At 44.2% G+C, this 16,892-nt stretch overlaps 1 protein-coding gene across 5 annotated transcripts in view; it reads left to right on the top strand.

The window, feature by feature from the left end:
* LOC139263109 (EH domain-containing protein 1-like) overlaps positions 1 to 16,892 on the top strand; it is a 119,388-nt gene that overhangs the window by 61,184 nt on the left and 41,312 nt on the right. For all 5 annotated transcript variants that reach the window (XR_011593044.1, XR_011593043.1, XM_070878658.1 and 2 more), the window contains exon 5: positions 12,400 to 12,564. Coding sequence is in view for 3 of the 5 variants with exons in the window: in XM_070878658.1 (XP_070734759.1) it covers positions 12,400 to 12,564 (165 nt within the window). In the remaining 2 variants the exon portion in view is untranslated. The remainder of the gene's footprint in view (positions 1 to 12,399; positions 12,565 to 16,892) is intronic.

The raw sequence follows: 16,892 nt of genomic DNA, 5'->3' as shown, positions 1-16,892 counted from the left end.
GGGCCAAATGGCCTGTTTTGTGTTGTATATTCTATAATTCTATGAAGGTTGTGGGTTCAAGTCCCACTCCAGGAACTTGGGCACATTAAAAAAATCTAGGCTGACACTCCAGTGCAGTGCTGAGGGAGTGCTGCACTGTCGGAGGTGCCGTCTTTTGGATGAGACGTTGAACCAAGGCCCCGTCTGCGCGCTCAGGTGGATGTAAAAAATACCATGGCACTATCTCGAAGAAAAGCAGAGGAGTTATCCCCGGTGACCTGGCCAATATTTATCCCTCAATCAATATAACAAAAAAATTATCTGATCATTATCACATTGCTGTTTGTGGGAGCTTGCTGTGCGCAAATTGGCGGCCGCCTTTCCCACATTACAACAGTGACTACACTCCAAAAGTACTTCATTGGCTCTAAAGCAATTTGAGACATTCGGTGGTTGTGAAAGGCGCTATATAAATGCGAGTCTTTTTTTGTCTGTGCATGCATATTTTTTATATATATATATATTATATATGTACATGCACCAATGGAAGTGCGGTTTCATATAGCTGGCTTTCCTGTCACTTCTCCCTTCTCGCACGCCCGCCAAAAAAAGCCCAAGTTAGCACTACTTATCCAGAATAGAAAAGTTTCAGTCCTGTTGTTTAAAATCATACTTGACTGCTGGGTGTTGAGCACCAAGAAGCTGTTCATTTTGTAAATTGCAGAAAAATGTGTGTCTGGCTCCATGTTTAGAGGTATGTGGCGACAGCACGGAATGTGAAAATCAGATCTTTGCTGTAGGGTCTCTAGATCCCCAGCTTTATACTGAGTGCTGTCTATTGTACTCTTTATATAAAAGCACAGCATTGTTGCAGAGCATATGCTGAGAGTAGGATGCTGCTGACATCTTGGAGGCCTGTGTAATTGATTAGCACAACTTGACTTTGTCTGAAATGAAACCAACTTTAAAATTTTGATTGCAGAAATATTTGACGGGCAGGGCTTGAGGTTAAAGGAAAGGCACACATGTAAATGGACAGAATCGACATGTAATGTCACCAAAGTAAATTTCAGATGCAATAGGTGGAGAGTACCTGATGTGATGTGTTTGTTCTAGTGTGGACTTGAGTTTGCTGGTAGTGGAGCCTGCAGGGCTTCAGATTTAGATGTGACATTAACGATTGCAGCCAAGGAACCCTTGGGTTTCCAATGAGCTGAAGTGGCTTTGGAAAACTCTTGTGGTTAGAGTCAAGCTTTACTACAATCCAATATTAAATGTCAGCGCTCTACCCATACAATCTGGGAGGTCTTCCTGAAAGCATCAGATAGTCAATGAATCTCGTATCTAATTGTATCCTCATGATCCAGCAGTATTGAATAAGTGACATTAATATGTTTGTTCCAGTTTGGTGATCCTATTTACTGTATTGAGGGCCTTCGTCCCTTTAGTCTACAACATGAAAGTTACCTCTCCCCTCCCCCCGACCACCTATAAATTGAAGGTCCAATATCTCTAACATTAGTGGAATTAGTTCCCAGAAACTGACATGGCGTAATACAATTGAGCATTTGCTGTGAGACAGTCAGTGACTGATACTCCACAGTTCGTGTTTCGCTTGTGTTGTGTGAATGGGATTATTTAATCTTGCTTGTCTCAGTCTTTGGCAAGCATGTGTGTAACTAGCTGTTAGTACTGTTCATTTTCCTAACCAATTGAATTAATCTGTATTAAATTATACATAAATTTCTTAAACAAACATTTATTTGTGCGTTTTCCTGCTGGTGAACCGTGGCCCGGGGTTAGCTTGGTTGCTGTAAAATTGTTCTTTCCACATTAAATTTAGGTGGTAGTGCTTAATATGGAGCAGCAATTTTTTTCCCGGTGTTCAGCTCAGTCCAGATTCTATAGCTGTGAATCTGAGGGAAATGTTTAGCTTCCACTTGTTTCCTCACAGTGGCTTAACTTGACTGAGCAGGGGAGACAGGAGGCATGAAACAAGTTCACAGCCATTCTGTGTGCTGCACGTTACTGCTCACCCTATTATATAGACTACCTTGCAGTCTCCAAATATTGCACCTTGCATACTCATGTACTGTTTGCTTTAATTTCATTTTCATTATTGGAGCTTTTGTGTCAACGTCCAGAACAACTGACTTACTGAAAGGGAGGTGGTGTGTTTTACAGTATAAGAACATAAGAAATAGGAGCAGGAGTAGGCCATCTGGCCCCTCGAGTCTGCTCCATCATTTAATATCATGGCTGATCTGATTCTGGGTTCAGCTTCACTTCCCTGCCCGCTCCCCATAACCCTTTATTCCCTTATCGCTAAAAAATCTGTCTATCTCTGCCTTAAATATATTCAATGACCAAGCCTCCACAGCTCTCTGGGGAGAGAATTCCATAGATTTACAACCCTCAGAGAAGAAATTCCTCCTCATTTCAGTTTTAAACGGACGGCCCTTTATTCTGAGACTATGTCCCAAGTTTTAGTTTTCCATGAGTGGCAGTATCCTCTTTGCATCCAGCTTGTTGAGCCCCCTCATTGGGCCCAAGTTTCCACAGGATAAAAAACGGGCGCCCCTCCGAGCTGGGCGCCCGTTTTTCGCGCCTAAAACGGCGCCAGAAAAAAAACGCGCTATTCTCGAGCGCTTTGCAGCGCCTTGTCTGTTTGGCGTGGCGCCCAGGGGGGCGGGGCCTACACTCGTGCCGATTTTGTAAGAGGGAGGGGGTGGGTACTATTTAAAAGTACTATTAATTAGTTTTTTTCCTGCCGGCAACGCTGCGTGTGCGCGTTGGAGCGTTCGCGCACGCGCAGTGTTGAAGAAAACATTGGCACTCGGCCATTTTTGTAGTTCTTTGTAGCTGTTTAATTTTTGAACATTTTTTAATAAAAGCACATTGCCATCAGCACTGAGGCTACCCTTCTCACTGTCTCCTCCCCCTCCCTCCCCTCCACGGCAACAAACCGCTGTCTCCTCCCCCTCCCTCCCCTCCACGGCAACAAACGGCGGTTTCCTCCCCCTCCCTCCCCTCCACGGCGGCAACAAACCGCTGTCTCCTTCCCCTCCCTCCCCTCCGCAGCAACAAACGGCGGTTTCCTTCCCCACCCCCCACGGGAACGAACGATGGCTGAAGCACTTTCACACAGGTAGGAAGATGGTTTATTTAATCTTTTCTTATAAATGTTTATTCAGGTTGGATTTATTTGTATAATATTTGTAGAAATATAAATAAGGATTAATTGTAGAATTTAATGACTTCCCTTTCCCTCCCCCCCCACCTCGTTCTGGACGCCTAATTTGTAACCTGCGCCTGATTTTTTTAATGTGTAAAACAGGTTTTTTCAGTTCTACAAAAATCTTCACTTGCTCCATTCTACTTTAGTTTGGAGTACGTTTTCACTGTGGAAACTTTGAAATCAGGTGTCCGTGGCTGGACATGCCCCCTTTTGAAGAAAAAATTCTGTTCCAAAGTAGAACTGTTCTACCTCACTAGAACTGCAGAAAAAAAAATGTGGAGAATTGCGATTTCGAAGATAGTCCGTTCTCCACCAGTTGCTCCTAAAAAATCAGACGCAAATCATGTGGAAACTTGGGCCCAATATCTTGTAGGTTTCGATAAGATCACCTCTCATTCATCTGAGCTCCAATGTGTATAGGCTCAACCTATCTTTATAAGTCAACCCCCTCATCTCCAGAATTAACCTAGGTGATGCTGGGTTAGGTAAAAGCAAGAGAAATAATATGCTTTGTACAAAGTTAATATCCTTGTGTAGAATACAATGGACCCGAAATTGGTCGACACATCACTGACAGATCAAAGGGCGATTTTGGTCAGAACATAGCGCTCGGTGGAATATTCATCAATGACATAGCGACGAGCGGTATGCACACCGTTCGCCATGCAGGACCGCCTGCAGACCGCCCAAAAAGTGCGGTTTTCATCACATACTGCCAACATACCACCAGAGCTGCATACCACATCCATTGTTTTCCCCCTTAACCACCCTGTCTGTTACATCCTCAGAATTCCAGCAGATTTGTCAAACATGACTTCCCTTTCATAAATCCATGCTGACTCTGCCTGACTGAATTATGCTTTTCTAAATGTCCTGCTACTGCTTCTTTAATGGACTCCCAACGTTTTCCCAACCACAAATGTCAAGCTAACTGGTCTATAGTTTCCTGCTTTCTGTCTGCCTCCTTTTTTAAATAGGGGTGTTACATTTGCAGTTTTCCAATTTGCTGGGACCTCCCCAGAATCCAGGGAATTTTGGTAAGTTATAACCAATGCATCCACTATCCCTGCTGCTACTTCTCAAGACCCTAGGATGCAAGCCATAAGCCAGGGGATTTATCCACCTTTGGTCCCATTATCTTACTGAGAACCGCCTCCTTAGTGATTGTGTAAAGTTCCTCCCCCCACCCCCATAGCCCCTTGACTATCCACTGTTGGAATATTTTTAGAGTCCTCTACCGCAAAGACTGATACAAAATATTTGTTCAGAGTTTCTGCCATCTCCATGTTCCCCCATTACTAATTCCCTGGTCTTATCCTCTTGGACCAACATTTACTTTAGCCACTGTTTTCCTTTTTATATACCTGTAGAAACTCTTGCTATCTGTTTTTATATTTTGCGCTAGTTTACTTTCTGTTTATGCAATAACTGTTAGACAGAGTACTGTTTAACTCCAAGGTATAACCTTGGCTCTGCTTTATTAAGGCCCAAAGTGACTAATATACAAAATGGTTGGCCTTTTATACTTGGGCTGCACACGCGTGCGTGCAGCCCAATGGCCTCCAACAGTGCTGCCATCTAGTGGCTAGTGATACCAAAAGTACGTGACACTTTCGTAATCTATCTTCCCTTTTTTTAAATCATTTTTTGTCATTCTTTACTGGCTTTTAAAAGCTTCCCAATCTTCTGTCTGCCCACTAGTTTTGGCCACTTTGTATGCCCTTGTTTTAATTGGATACCATCCTTTATTTCTTTAGTTAGCCACGGATGGCTATCTCTTCTTTTACACACTTTCCTCCTCTCTGGAATATATTTTTCTCGAGAGTTATGAAATATTTCAAATGTATGCCACTGTTCATCAACCGTCCTACACTTTAATCTATTTTCCCAGTCCACTTTATCCAACTCTGCCCTCATACCTTCATAGTCTCCTTTATTTAAGCTTAGTACACTGGTTTGAGATCCAACTTTCTTGCCCTCCATCTGAATTTGAAATTCAACCATGCTATGATCACTCATTCCAATGGGATCCTTTACTAGGAGATTGTTTATTAATCCTGTCTCACTACTCACTACATAGCCTGCCCCCGGTTGGTTCCGATACATACTGCTCCAGGAACCCATCCCTTATGCACACTTTGAACTCTTCCTCAAGGCTATCCTGACCAATTTGATTTGTCCAATCAATATGGAGGTTAAAATCACCCATTATTACTGCTGTTCCCTTTTTACAAGCCCCAACTATTTCTTGGTTTATATTCCAACTAAGAGTTGCTACTGTTAGGAGGCCTATAGACTACGCCCACCAGTGACTTTTTCCCTTTATTATTCCTTATCTCCACCCAAACTGTTTCAACATCCTGATCATTTGAGCCAATATAGTTTTGCACTATTGCAGTGATTCCATCCTTTATCAACAGAGCTACCCCATCTCCTTTTCCTTTGTTTGTCCTTCCAAATTGTCAAGTACCCCTGAATGTTTAGGTCCCAGTCTTGGTCACCTTGCAACCACGTCTCTGTTATGGCTACCAAATCATACCCATGTGTAACTATTTGTGCCGACAGCTCATCTAAATTGTTATGAGTGCTGCGCGTGCATCCAGATAAAGTGCTTTTAAATGTGTTTTCTTACCATTTTCTCCTGCTATGGCCCCAGTTTCTGATGCACTTATGTTTAAAGATTCTGTCCCTTCCTATCACACTCTGGTTATCGCTTCCCCCAATGCTACCCTGCTCTATTGCCTTCACCTTGTTCTTTGAGCTTTTAGGTTTCTGCTCACCTGAACTCCCCTGCCCCCCCCCCCCCCCCCCCCCCACAAACACTAATTAGTTCTCTGCTTTCTGCAGCCCTAGCTATTTGGTTCGCCAGGACCCTAGCCCCAGCACTTTCCAAGTGAAGCCCGCCCGACAGAACAGCTCCCTCTTACCCCAGTACTGGTGTCAGTGTCCCAGGAATCAAAACCCATTTCTCCCACACCAGTCTTTGAGCCACGAGTTTAGCTCTGATCTTATTTAACTTATATAAATTTGCTCGTGGTTCGGGTAGTAATCCAAAGATTATTACCGCTGTGTTTCTGCTTTTTAATTTGGCCCCTAGCTGCTCATAATTCCTTAGCAGAACCACCTTGTCTGTCCTATCTATGCTATTGACACCCATGTGGACCACAACAACTGGATCTACCCCCTCCCACTCCAAGTTCCCCTCCAGCCCAGAGGAACTGTCCTTAACCCTGGCACCGGGCAGGCAACACAGCCTTCGCGACTCACGCTCGCGGCTGCAGAGAACTGTATCTATCCCCCTAATGATACTGTCCCATACTACTACAATGTTTCTTTTTACTCCCCCTGCTTGAATGGCCCCCTGTACCACGGTGCTGTGGTCAGTTTGCTCATCCTCCCTGCAGCCCCTGCTCTCGTCCACACAGGAAGTAAGAGCCTCGAACCTGTTGGATAAGAGCAAGGACAAAGGCTCCTCACATCACTACCTCCTGGATCCCCATACCTTCCTCACTTGTAGTCACACCCTCCTGTTCTTGACTGCTAGCCAAATCTGAGTTAGTTAATCTAAGGGGTGTGACTACCCTCTGGAACAGTGTCCAGGCAACTCTTTTTCGGCCTCACCCCCGATGTATCGCTATGTCTGCAGCTTGGACTCCAGCTCATCAATGCGGAGCCGGAGTTCCTCGAGCTGCAGACACTTACCGCAGACGTGGCTACCGTGGACCTCAATGAGGTCCTCCAGCTCCCACATGTTGCAGCACTGACTCATCACCCGTCCTGCCATCTTAATGTATTTAATTAAGTTTTATTTTTAGTCCCACCAATGTCACAGAATTCTAACCCTTAGTAAAACACACACTACTGCTATTTAGTAAACAGTCACCAACCAATCACTTCCCTGCTTTCCTGTGACATCTAATGTCAACTCTCAACGTTTATCTGTCCCACCTGTGACAAAGACTGTGGCTCTCGTATTGGACTGTACAGCGACCAAAGAACTTAAGAGTGAAAGCAAGTCTTCCTCGATTCCGAGGGACTGCCTATGATGATGAATGTAGTCGCCCAGTTCCACCTCGTCGCAGTCATTAACCTGCTCGCGCTGCTCCCTGGAGTATCTAGCTGCCACTGCTGCCCGTGGCGGGGAGGTGCTTATCTGGGGCCTTGTCCGCAAAGGATCTTCAGGGAGAAGGTTTCATACTTGGACCTGACCGATTGACAGTGTATCCGAAGGCTGAGTTTCCGAAAATAAGTCATCACTGAGATTTGCCAGCTCATTAAGGCAGAGCTGCAGCCCGGTAGCATCAATATTACTGCACACTCTGTCGAGATGGTGACTGGCACTTTTCTTTTATGCATGCGAGTCTTTTCAATCATCAGCTGGGCCCATATGTGCTATTTCTCAGTACTCTACTCATCAGTGCATTCGACAGGTAACCGAAGCACTGAATGCACACTGAATGGAATTTATAAACTTCCCATTGACGAGGGACACTGAGTGACAGTGCTTTGGGATTTTCACGCATTGCTGCCTTCCCCAAGGTGCAGGATGCTATTGTGAGCACCATTACAGAAGGCGGAAGTGTACCGAAACCGTAAGGGATTTCACTCAATATGCAGCTGGTATGCGACCATACACAGCGGATAATGGCAGTGAATGCCAACTTTCCAGGGAGCATCCATGATGTGCATATCTTGCAGGAGAGTAGTGAGTCTGACCTGTTGAAGTCTGAGCCACAAGGTAAATGCTAGATGCTGGGGGGCAAAGGGTATGGCCTCGCCACATGGCTCTTGAACCCCCCCCCCCCCCACCCCCCTGCGGAACCCTCACACAGAACCCGAGCAACGATACAATAAAAGCCATATAGCCACAAGTAACATTAGACAATTGGAATGCTGAAGCAGCGCTTTCGATGCTTGGACCACTCTGGAGGCAGGCTACAATACTATCTGAGCAGGTTGCTAAGTTCACAGTGGTGTGCTGCATGTTGCATAATTTAGCAATCCTGCTGGGACAGGAATTGCCACGGAACTGCAGGACCATTTGAGGAGAGTGTGCAGGAGACAGAGGAGGAAGATGAGGACAGGAGGATGAGGAGGAGCTTCCAGGTGAACCATGGCATCACCCCCAAAACCACAGTGGAGGGCACACTGCAAAATTGTTAAGTCAGCAACTCATAAATGAACGCTTTGCTTGAATGTGGAGAGCTGCATTTTGGGACTGTTACCCCAAAAGTTTGATACTACAAGAGTGGTTAAATTCAATTCAAACGTTTATCTAAAAATTTAAAAAATATACAGTTTCCAAACTCTAAAAATTAAAAATTAGTTTTTACAACTTTGATAAAAACTTTAACAAACATTTTATAACTTTAACAAGCCCTTTACTTTCCCCGTCCACGCACTGTGCATCTTCCCCACCCTTGGGGCTATTCCCCCCCCCCCCCCCCTTACTGCCGCTCTTCCCTTTCCCAGTGCCCATGGCATGGACCTCTCAGGGTATATACCAAGCCGGTGTCCAGCACCGCACCGAGTTGCTGCTGTTGGGGGGTGGGGTGGGGAAAGGAGGAAAGAGGCGAGAGTGAGACGTTGCAGGCGCAATAACTGGGGCCCCAGGAGAAGCTCGTGATATGGAAGGTGAGGCTTCAGAGCTGGGAGATGATCAGTCACCTCCCCACCCTTGGGTGCTGTCGACCTGACCACTATGGCACCTGGGGATTCTGCGCCATGTCCTGATCCTGTCGATTGCTGTATGGCGTCGCCGGTTCGTTCCATCGTGGCGATCCTCCGATTGCCGTTCTGATAGAGCCGTGATGTTAGTGGCTATCGAAGTCATGGCCTTGAGCAGCTCTCGACCTATGTCCTGGTACACGTCTACAGCAACCGACCTTTCCTGCACCAACCTCCGTCGCTACGGCAGAGGCGCTGCAGCACTGGGGGTGCCTTGCTGTGCAAGGCTTGATCCCACAGATTCAGAGGAGCCATGGGGGAATCCCCTGAATACAGACTCCGTGGTGGAGGATGTTCCAGCTGTCCCACATAGAGCTGGTACATCCTCCTCCGTCTCCAACACCAGTTCCACCTCTACTGGCTGCAGGATCAGCAGCTCTTCCTGTTCTTTTTCCTTTTCCACTTCCTCGACAGGAGAGAGCTGGGTGACGCCAGAGGTGGAGGCAGTGGGTCTGTCGTCTGTGTCCCTGGTCTGAATCATTGGAGTCTGGAAGTACAAAACAACATTTTAAAAAAGTTTGGCAGCAGAAAAGGGATGAAGGTTACATGAGTACATAGTACAGTGACTTATCGCCATCTTAAATGTCCACCACTGCTGCATTACATATCGCAGACAGAATGCATATATGAATTGCGTTACATGCCCCCAACATTCCAGTACATCACATGAGGCCAACGTTAAGTGCAATAAACTTACATTACATCAGGCCCACGTTAGTTAGATTACATGACATAATAGGACTGCAACACAAACTGCATTTTATTCAACTTGCCATCTTGTGTGAGTGGGTCAGCTCCAATACTGGTGGTGGCACGGTTACTATCCCCAACCATATCTGTAGGCGGCTCCTGGGTTGTGGGGCTCACCGCACCGCACCGCACCCCCCCCCCCGTGCGATGCTGGTCGGCCGCTATTGCAGATGTCTTCCTCTGTAGAAAGGAAAGTAAATCAAAGTATAAATCTTCAATCCATTTAACGTGGTACACGCACACACGCAGTTCTCTGCCGCACCGCCCATCGAACTGAGTCGGTCTTGATCGACTACTATGATGCATACCGCCCAATGCAGACCACCGACATAATGCCGAAAATGCATCCGGGAGGGCGCTGAGCACCTCTAGTCTCATCGCCGAGAGCATGCAGAAACCAAGCGCAGGCAGCGGAAAGAGCGTGCGGCAAACCTGTCCCACCCACCCCTTCCCTCAACGACTATCTGTCCCACCTGTGACAAGAATTGTGGTTCAGCCACCTAAGGACTCATTTTAAGAGTGGAAGCAAGTCTTCCTCGATTCCGTGGCACTGCCTGTGATGATGAATGCCGAAAATGTTTTCACCAATTTTCCCTCCTTTGGTCTCAGCGGTATGCCGCGGTGTGCAACGACATACTGCTGAGAAATGGGCGGACCAATTTTGGCCCCAGCGTGTTTTACACAGCTGTAAGTCCCATTGCATTTGTTACCTGTAAGTTTTGGTGCGTACCCAATGAGAATAAAACCTAATCATTGCTGTCCACATATGATGTATATCAGTTTTGCAATGTGCTATATATCTTTCCTCGACATCTATATTCTGTCCTGACCCGTCTTGTTCTGTTCTATCTGTCATTTTAATCTGTGTAATATTCCCCCTCCGTTATTGTGCATGTTCTCCTCATTCTTTGACCTCATCGCTCTCTGCAATAGCTTGCACCTATCTCTTAATCTTTTACATTAATTTCTTTCTTCCAAATGTCTGCCCTATCTCTCAGCCTTCATGTCTTTCCCTGTTTTTCTCGTCTCTCCTCTACATCGGTCTGTGACCACATTCTCCATATCTTTCTCTTTTTTTGTAGAAAACAAAATAAACCAATTAAATCAAGTGCCCCCGATCTGGCAGACACTCCAAACAATACCCCCTGAGCTGGAGCAGCTGAAAATAAATTGACTAAGTGGCCTGCAAGCTGGAAGAAACAAAGATCTCTGGGGTGGTGGTTGGAGGAGATGGGGTGGGGAAATGACCTCTTGGGGCAAAGGAAGCAGACTTGGCAGTGCAAAATATTAAAATGGTCTTTCAGCACAATGAAACTGGCCCATAGGGTGAAAGAAATAGGAAGACTGGGTCAGAGCTGAAGGGTGATGCATTTTAAAAATTGATAGTGCATTGGGGCCAGAGGTATAAAGTTCAGGAATACTGGCACCAAATTTGAGACATTTAAAACTTATGGAGACATTAAATTTCGATGAGTGGGCTTCAGCAGCTGGTCTATAGGAGCGGGAGGTGTTACAGCACCAGCTAGTGGCAGATGATGTGCAACTACTTAGTAATGGGAACTCTCTACATATTCATGCTGTAGATGTTTACACAAAGGAAAAGGCTTGCATTTATATAGCACTTTTCACGAACTCGGGTCACCCCAAAGAGCTTTAAAGCAAATGAGGTACTTTTGACGTGTAGTCTTAGGCAGTTTCAGTTGTAAATGTTAACCAAAGCCATCTCAAAAATTGTGACCTATGGAAGTAAGGTCTGATGACAGAAAGTGTGTGTTCTCAGCAAGATCTTTAACAATGCTGATCTCCTATGAATGAAAACCAGATATAATCTTCAGGTGAAGTACGGTTATAGGGCAGGGAGCTAGTTGGACCAGGTCATGGAGACATAATTCAGCCAACATTTTAAAGTCATTACTGTTGCATGATATAAAATTTGATTATTTTAATTATTTATAGTTAACTAGTACTTAGCAAAGCAGAGGAAGTGATTTGGTTGGAATTGAGGAGTTTCTCAAGTCGGGGCGAAAGGGATGGGAGAAGCAGAAATTATGTGCTATAGCGCCACCATTGGTGGGGGGGTATAGTTATGTGACTGATTTACATAATCAGTTTCCACACAGCTAAAATTCTCCAGTCTTGCCCCATTTACAATGGAACAGAAGAGGCTAAGGGGAGACCTCTTTGAGGTGTATAAAATTGAGGGGCCTGGATAGAGTGGATAGGAAGGACCTATTTCCCTTAGCAGAGGGGTGAACAACCAGGGGGCATAGATTTAAAGTAATTGGTAGGAGGTTTAGAGGGGATTTGAGGAAAATCTTTTCACCCAGAGGGTTGTGGGGATCTGGAACACACTGCCTGAAAGGGTGGTAGAGGCAGAAACCCTCCATATTTAAAAAGTACTTGGATATGCTGAAGTGCCGTAACGTACAGGGCTACGGACCAAGAGCTGGAAAGTGGGATTAGGCTGGATAGCTTTGTCGGCTGGCAAGGACCAAAATGGCCTCCTTCAGTGCTATAAATTTCTATGATTCTATGAAGTTAGAATGGAACAGTTGACTCAAAAGGATGACCAAAATATGAACGCAGAAAATAAGATTTGTAGACAGGAAGTGTGTACAGATTTTGATATACTACAGATATAGATGTATATTAAATACATTGGATGTTTCATGTGTTGTCTAACCATTATCTGCATTGCTTTCCAGGTTCATGCCTACATCATCAGTTACTTAAAGAAGGAGATGCCAGCAATGTTTGGGAAAGACCTAAAGAAAAAGGAAATGATAAGCAGACTTCCAGAGATTTATCTAATCCTCCAGCAGGAACACAATATCTCTGCTGGTGATTTTCCCAATGTAAAGAAGATGCAGGTACGATAATGTAAATGGGTGCATCTAATAATTTTCCATTTGACAAGTACAGGGCACTGTCATTTTTTTTGGGTGGGTTGGAGGGGGAGAAAAGATGTGGGAAGGAATTGACATAGTTTGATGTAGAATTAATTTACAGCTTTACCACAAACCCATCTCACTATTCTGTAACAAGAAAAAATTATCACGCGGACCCTGAGTATTCCCCAGGCACACCACTTCAAACTTGTTGCGAGGGGGATTTTATCTGGATAAGTGAAATAGGAGAGAAGAGAGCAGGGGAGCCACAGAATGTTTTGTGTAGGTTGTAGAAGTGGGCGATAACAAGAAACTGTGGAATACTTAACTTCATGGCCAAGAGAGACCTGAAAACTCTCGTGTTGAGAAAAACATTGATGTTAACTCAAGGAAATAAACTCTGTTGGGTTTGGTATAAAAACCTTGTTTTATGTGCAGTGCACAGAAGTTATAACATGGAAACTGGCCATTTACTCACGTGTCAGCGTTTACCCTCCACGTGAGCAAATAGTCCGAATCCCATTTACCCTCCCTGTTCCCCTTCATCCATCTATCTAATTGAATGTTGACATAGTTTCACTAAACCTGAAAGTGAATTCAACAGCCTCACAACTCTGAAGTTTCTCCTGCCCTCTGTTCCAAATCTTTTACATTTAATCTTGTATCTATGGCCCCTTGTTCTAGACCCTCAACTACTGGAAACAGTCTGCCATCAACTGTCTCCCATTCTTTGATGATTTTAAACACTATTGCATTGCCCTGCAAACTCTGTTGTCTTAATGAAAAAAGCCCCAATTTCTCAAGTGTTTCTTCAGCATAACCTCATTTTATAACACGATTAAAATCTAGAATTCCATTAGATATTTTTTTTACAATTTTTATTTACCTGAGGTGTTGTCTTTAATGTCCTGTTCTCCCCACCTCCCACCCGGCAACCACCACGCACCCACACCCCTTCCCCTCTGCTCTTCCACAGCACAGAGCCTATTTCCATTCAGAGTATAATTACTGTTTTTTTTTTAGAAAAATGCATTATCTTACACTTGCTGACATTAAGTTCCATCTACCACTTTAGTTCATTTCCCCAAAATATCAATATCCCATTGCAACTTCCCTTGGTCTTGTAAATAATTAACTCCACCTCCTAATTTGGTATTTGCAAATTTTGGTACAATTCTCTAGATCCATATCAAAATCATTACTGGACACAATGAGCAGGAGTGGCCCCAGAACTGAACCCAGTGGGACATCATTACTCACTTCGAATCACTCTGAAACTGCTCTTAAATCCTACTGTTTTCTCTCTTCTAACAAACTTTTCATCCAATTTGCTACCCTCCACCTAATTCTATACCCCTTAATCTTCTCCAGTAATCTTCCAGGTGGTGCCTTGGCAAAGGCTTTTCTAAAGTCCATGTACATTGCATCTGCTGCATTTCCCCTATCTACCATGTATGTCTGTTGCCTCCTTGAAGACTTCCATGAGGTTTGTCGAGCATGATTCATAGCTTTTGAAATCGGTGCTGGCTGCTTCGAACTAGATATGTAGTAATTTCTTCCTTTTAATTAGAGAATCCAAAATGTTTCCCTATCACAAATGTTAAACTGACTGACCTATCAAGGAAGAGAAGTGTGACATTAGATGAAATAAACAGTGAGAGAGGAGGTGTTAAGGGGTTTAGCAGCTTTGAAAGTGGATAAATCACCAGGCCCGGATGAAATGTATCCCAGGCTGTTAAATAAAACAAAAGAGGAAATAGCAGAGGCTTTGACTATCATTTTCCAATCCTCTCTGGCTTCAGGTGTGGTACTGGAGGACTGCTAATGTGGTACCTTTGTTTATGAAGGAAAAAAGGGAAAGACTGAGTCATTATAGACCAGTCAGCCTAATTATTGGAAAAAAATCCTGAAGGACAGGATAAATCTTCACTTGGAAAGATATGGATTAATCAAGGACAGTCAGCACGGATCTGTTAAGGGAAGGTAGTGTTGGACTAACTTGATTGACTTTTTCGAGGAGGTAACCAGGAGGGTCGATGAAGGCAAAGCATATGATGTAGTGTATATGGATTTTAGCAAAGCTTTTGATAAGGTCCCACATGGCAGACTGGTCACAAAAGTAAAAGCCCATGGGATCCAGAGCAAAGTGGCAAATTGGATCTAAAATTGGCTCAAAGGCAGTATGCAGAGGGTAATGGCTGATGGGTGTTTTTGTGACTGGAAGAATGTTTCCAGTGGGGTTCTGCAGGGCTCAATACTAGGTCTCTTGCTTGTTGTGATATACATCAATGATTTAGACTTGAATGTTGGGGGTATGCTTAAGAAGTTGGCGGATAATACTAAAATCGGCTGTGTGGTTGATAAAGAAGAAAACTGCGGACTGCAGGAAGATATCAATGAACTGGTCAGGTGGGCAGAACAGTGGCAAATGGAATTCAATCCAGAGAATTGTGAGGTAATGCATTTGGGGAGGGCTAACAAGGCAAGGGAATACACATTAAATGATAGGATACTGAGTAGTGTAGAGGAACAAAGGGACCTTGGAGTGCATGTCCACAGGTCCCTGAAAGTAGCAGGCCAGGTCGATAAAGTGGTTAAGAAGGCATATGGAATGCTTGCCTTTATTAGCTGAGGCATAGAATATAAGAGCAGGTGGGTTATGCTTGAACTGTATAAAACACTAGTTAGACCACAGCTGGAGTACTGCGTGCAGTTCTGGTCACCACATTACAGGAAGGACGTGATTGCACTGGAGAGGGTACAGAGGAGATTTATGACGATGTTGCCGAAGTGGAGAATCTAAGTTATGAGGACAGATTAGATAGGCTGGATTTGTTTTCATTGGAACAGAGGAGGCTGAGGGGAGACCTCATTGAGGTGTATAAAATTATGTGGGAACTAGATATAGTGGATAGAAAGGGCCTATTTCCCTCAGCAGAGGGATCAACAACCAGGGGGCATAAATTTAAAGGAATTGGTAAAAGGTTTAGAGGGGATTTGAGTGGAAATGTCTTCATGCAGAGGGTTGTGGGGGTCTGGCACTCACTGCCGGAAAGGATGGTAGAGGCAGAAACCCTCACCACATTTTAAAAAGTACTTGGATGTGCACCTGAAGTGCCGTAACCTACAGGGTTACGGACCTAGAGCTGGAAAATGGTTTTAGGCTGGATAACCTCTTGTTGGCCGGCATGGACATGATGGGCTGAAATGGCCTCCTTCTGTGCTCTAAACTTCTAAACTTCTATGATTCTAACTTTGTAAAATTTTCCTTTTATCCATCATAATATCACTCATCTCGCTGTCAACCACTTCAGGACATTTTGTTAATCTACTTGATGTATTCCATTACTGAAATGGATCTAGCGACACCTCTGCCCTTTAGAAAGGACCCACGTACATATTTTAGGAATTCCCTTCCCTTTCTTGCATCTACACCCTCTCTCTGTCAATACATGGATAACTAAAATCTCCTGGAACAGTAAATTTTGTTCCCACTTTGCTCTCGAATCGGACAATAGATTGCCTCTTCAATTGCCTATCCATAATTTAGAGGTCCGTAATACACCCCTACTAATCTAACAAACCATTTTTAATCTTTGCCAACCGTATTTAATGTCTACCTCTTTATTGTCGAGGGTTTTTACATCAACCCTATATACAGTCTCCCTTTTTTATATTACTACTTTGCCTCCTTCCTTATCTTTGTTAACTCTTCTAAATATTATATCCTGATATGTTTATTTTCCAATCTTGTCCAGTTTGCAGCCAGGTTTATGTAATTGAATCTAGACCTTCCTGTAAAATAATTACATCCACACTCTTGTATTGCAATACATACATTTTAACTCTCTTTAATACCACTACTTTTCCTATCACTTTAACCAGTTTATCTGTACATTATCACCCTTCCTGTTCAGATGTAGCTGGTCATTGTGGAATATTTAAGATGGAGATGGACAGAATTTTGAGTGATAAAGGAATAAAATGTTATGGAGAGCGGGCAGGAAAGTGGAGCTGAGTCCATGATCGGATCAGTCATGATCTTATTAAATGGCAGAGCAGGCTCAAGGGGCCAGGTACATAAGAATTAGGAACAGGAGTAGGCCATCTAGCCCCTCAAGCCTGCTCTGCCATTCAACAAGATCATGGCTGATCTGGCCATGGACTCAGTTCCACTTACCTGCCCGCTCCCCATAACCCTTAATTCCCTTATTGTTAAAAATCTATCTATCTTTGATTTGAATACATTCAATGAGCTAGCCTCAACTGCTTCCCTGGGCAGAGAATTCCACAGATTCACAACCCTCTGG

The sequence above is a fragment of the Pristiophorus japonicus genome, chromosome 4 (assembly GCF_044704955.1).
Source record: "Pristiophorus japonicus isolate sPriJap1 chromosome 4, sPriJap1.hap1, whole genome shotgun sequence".
Taxonomy (NCBI): Eukaryota; Metazoa; Chordata; class Chondrichthyes; family Pristiophoridae; genus Pristiophorus; species Pristiophorus japonicus.
The sequence above is the reverse complement of the archived record's forward strand: the minus strand, read 5'-3'. Positions and strand labels throughout refer to the sequence as shown.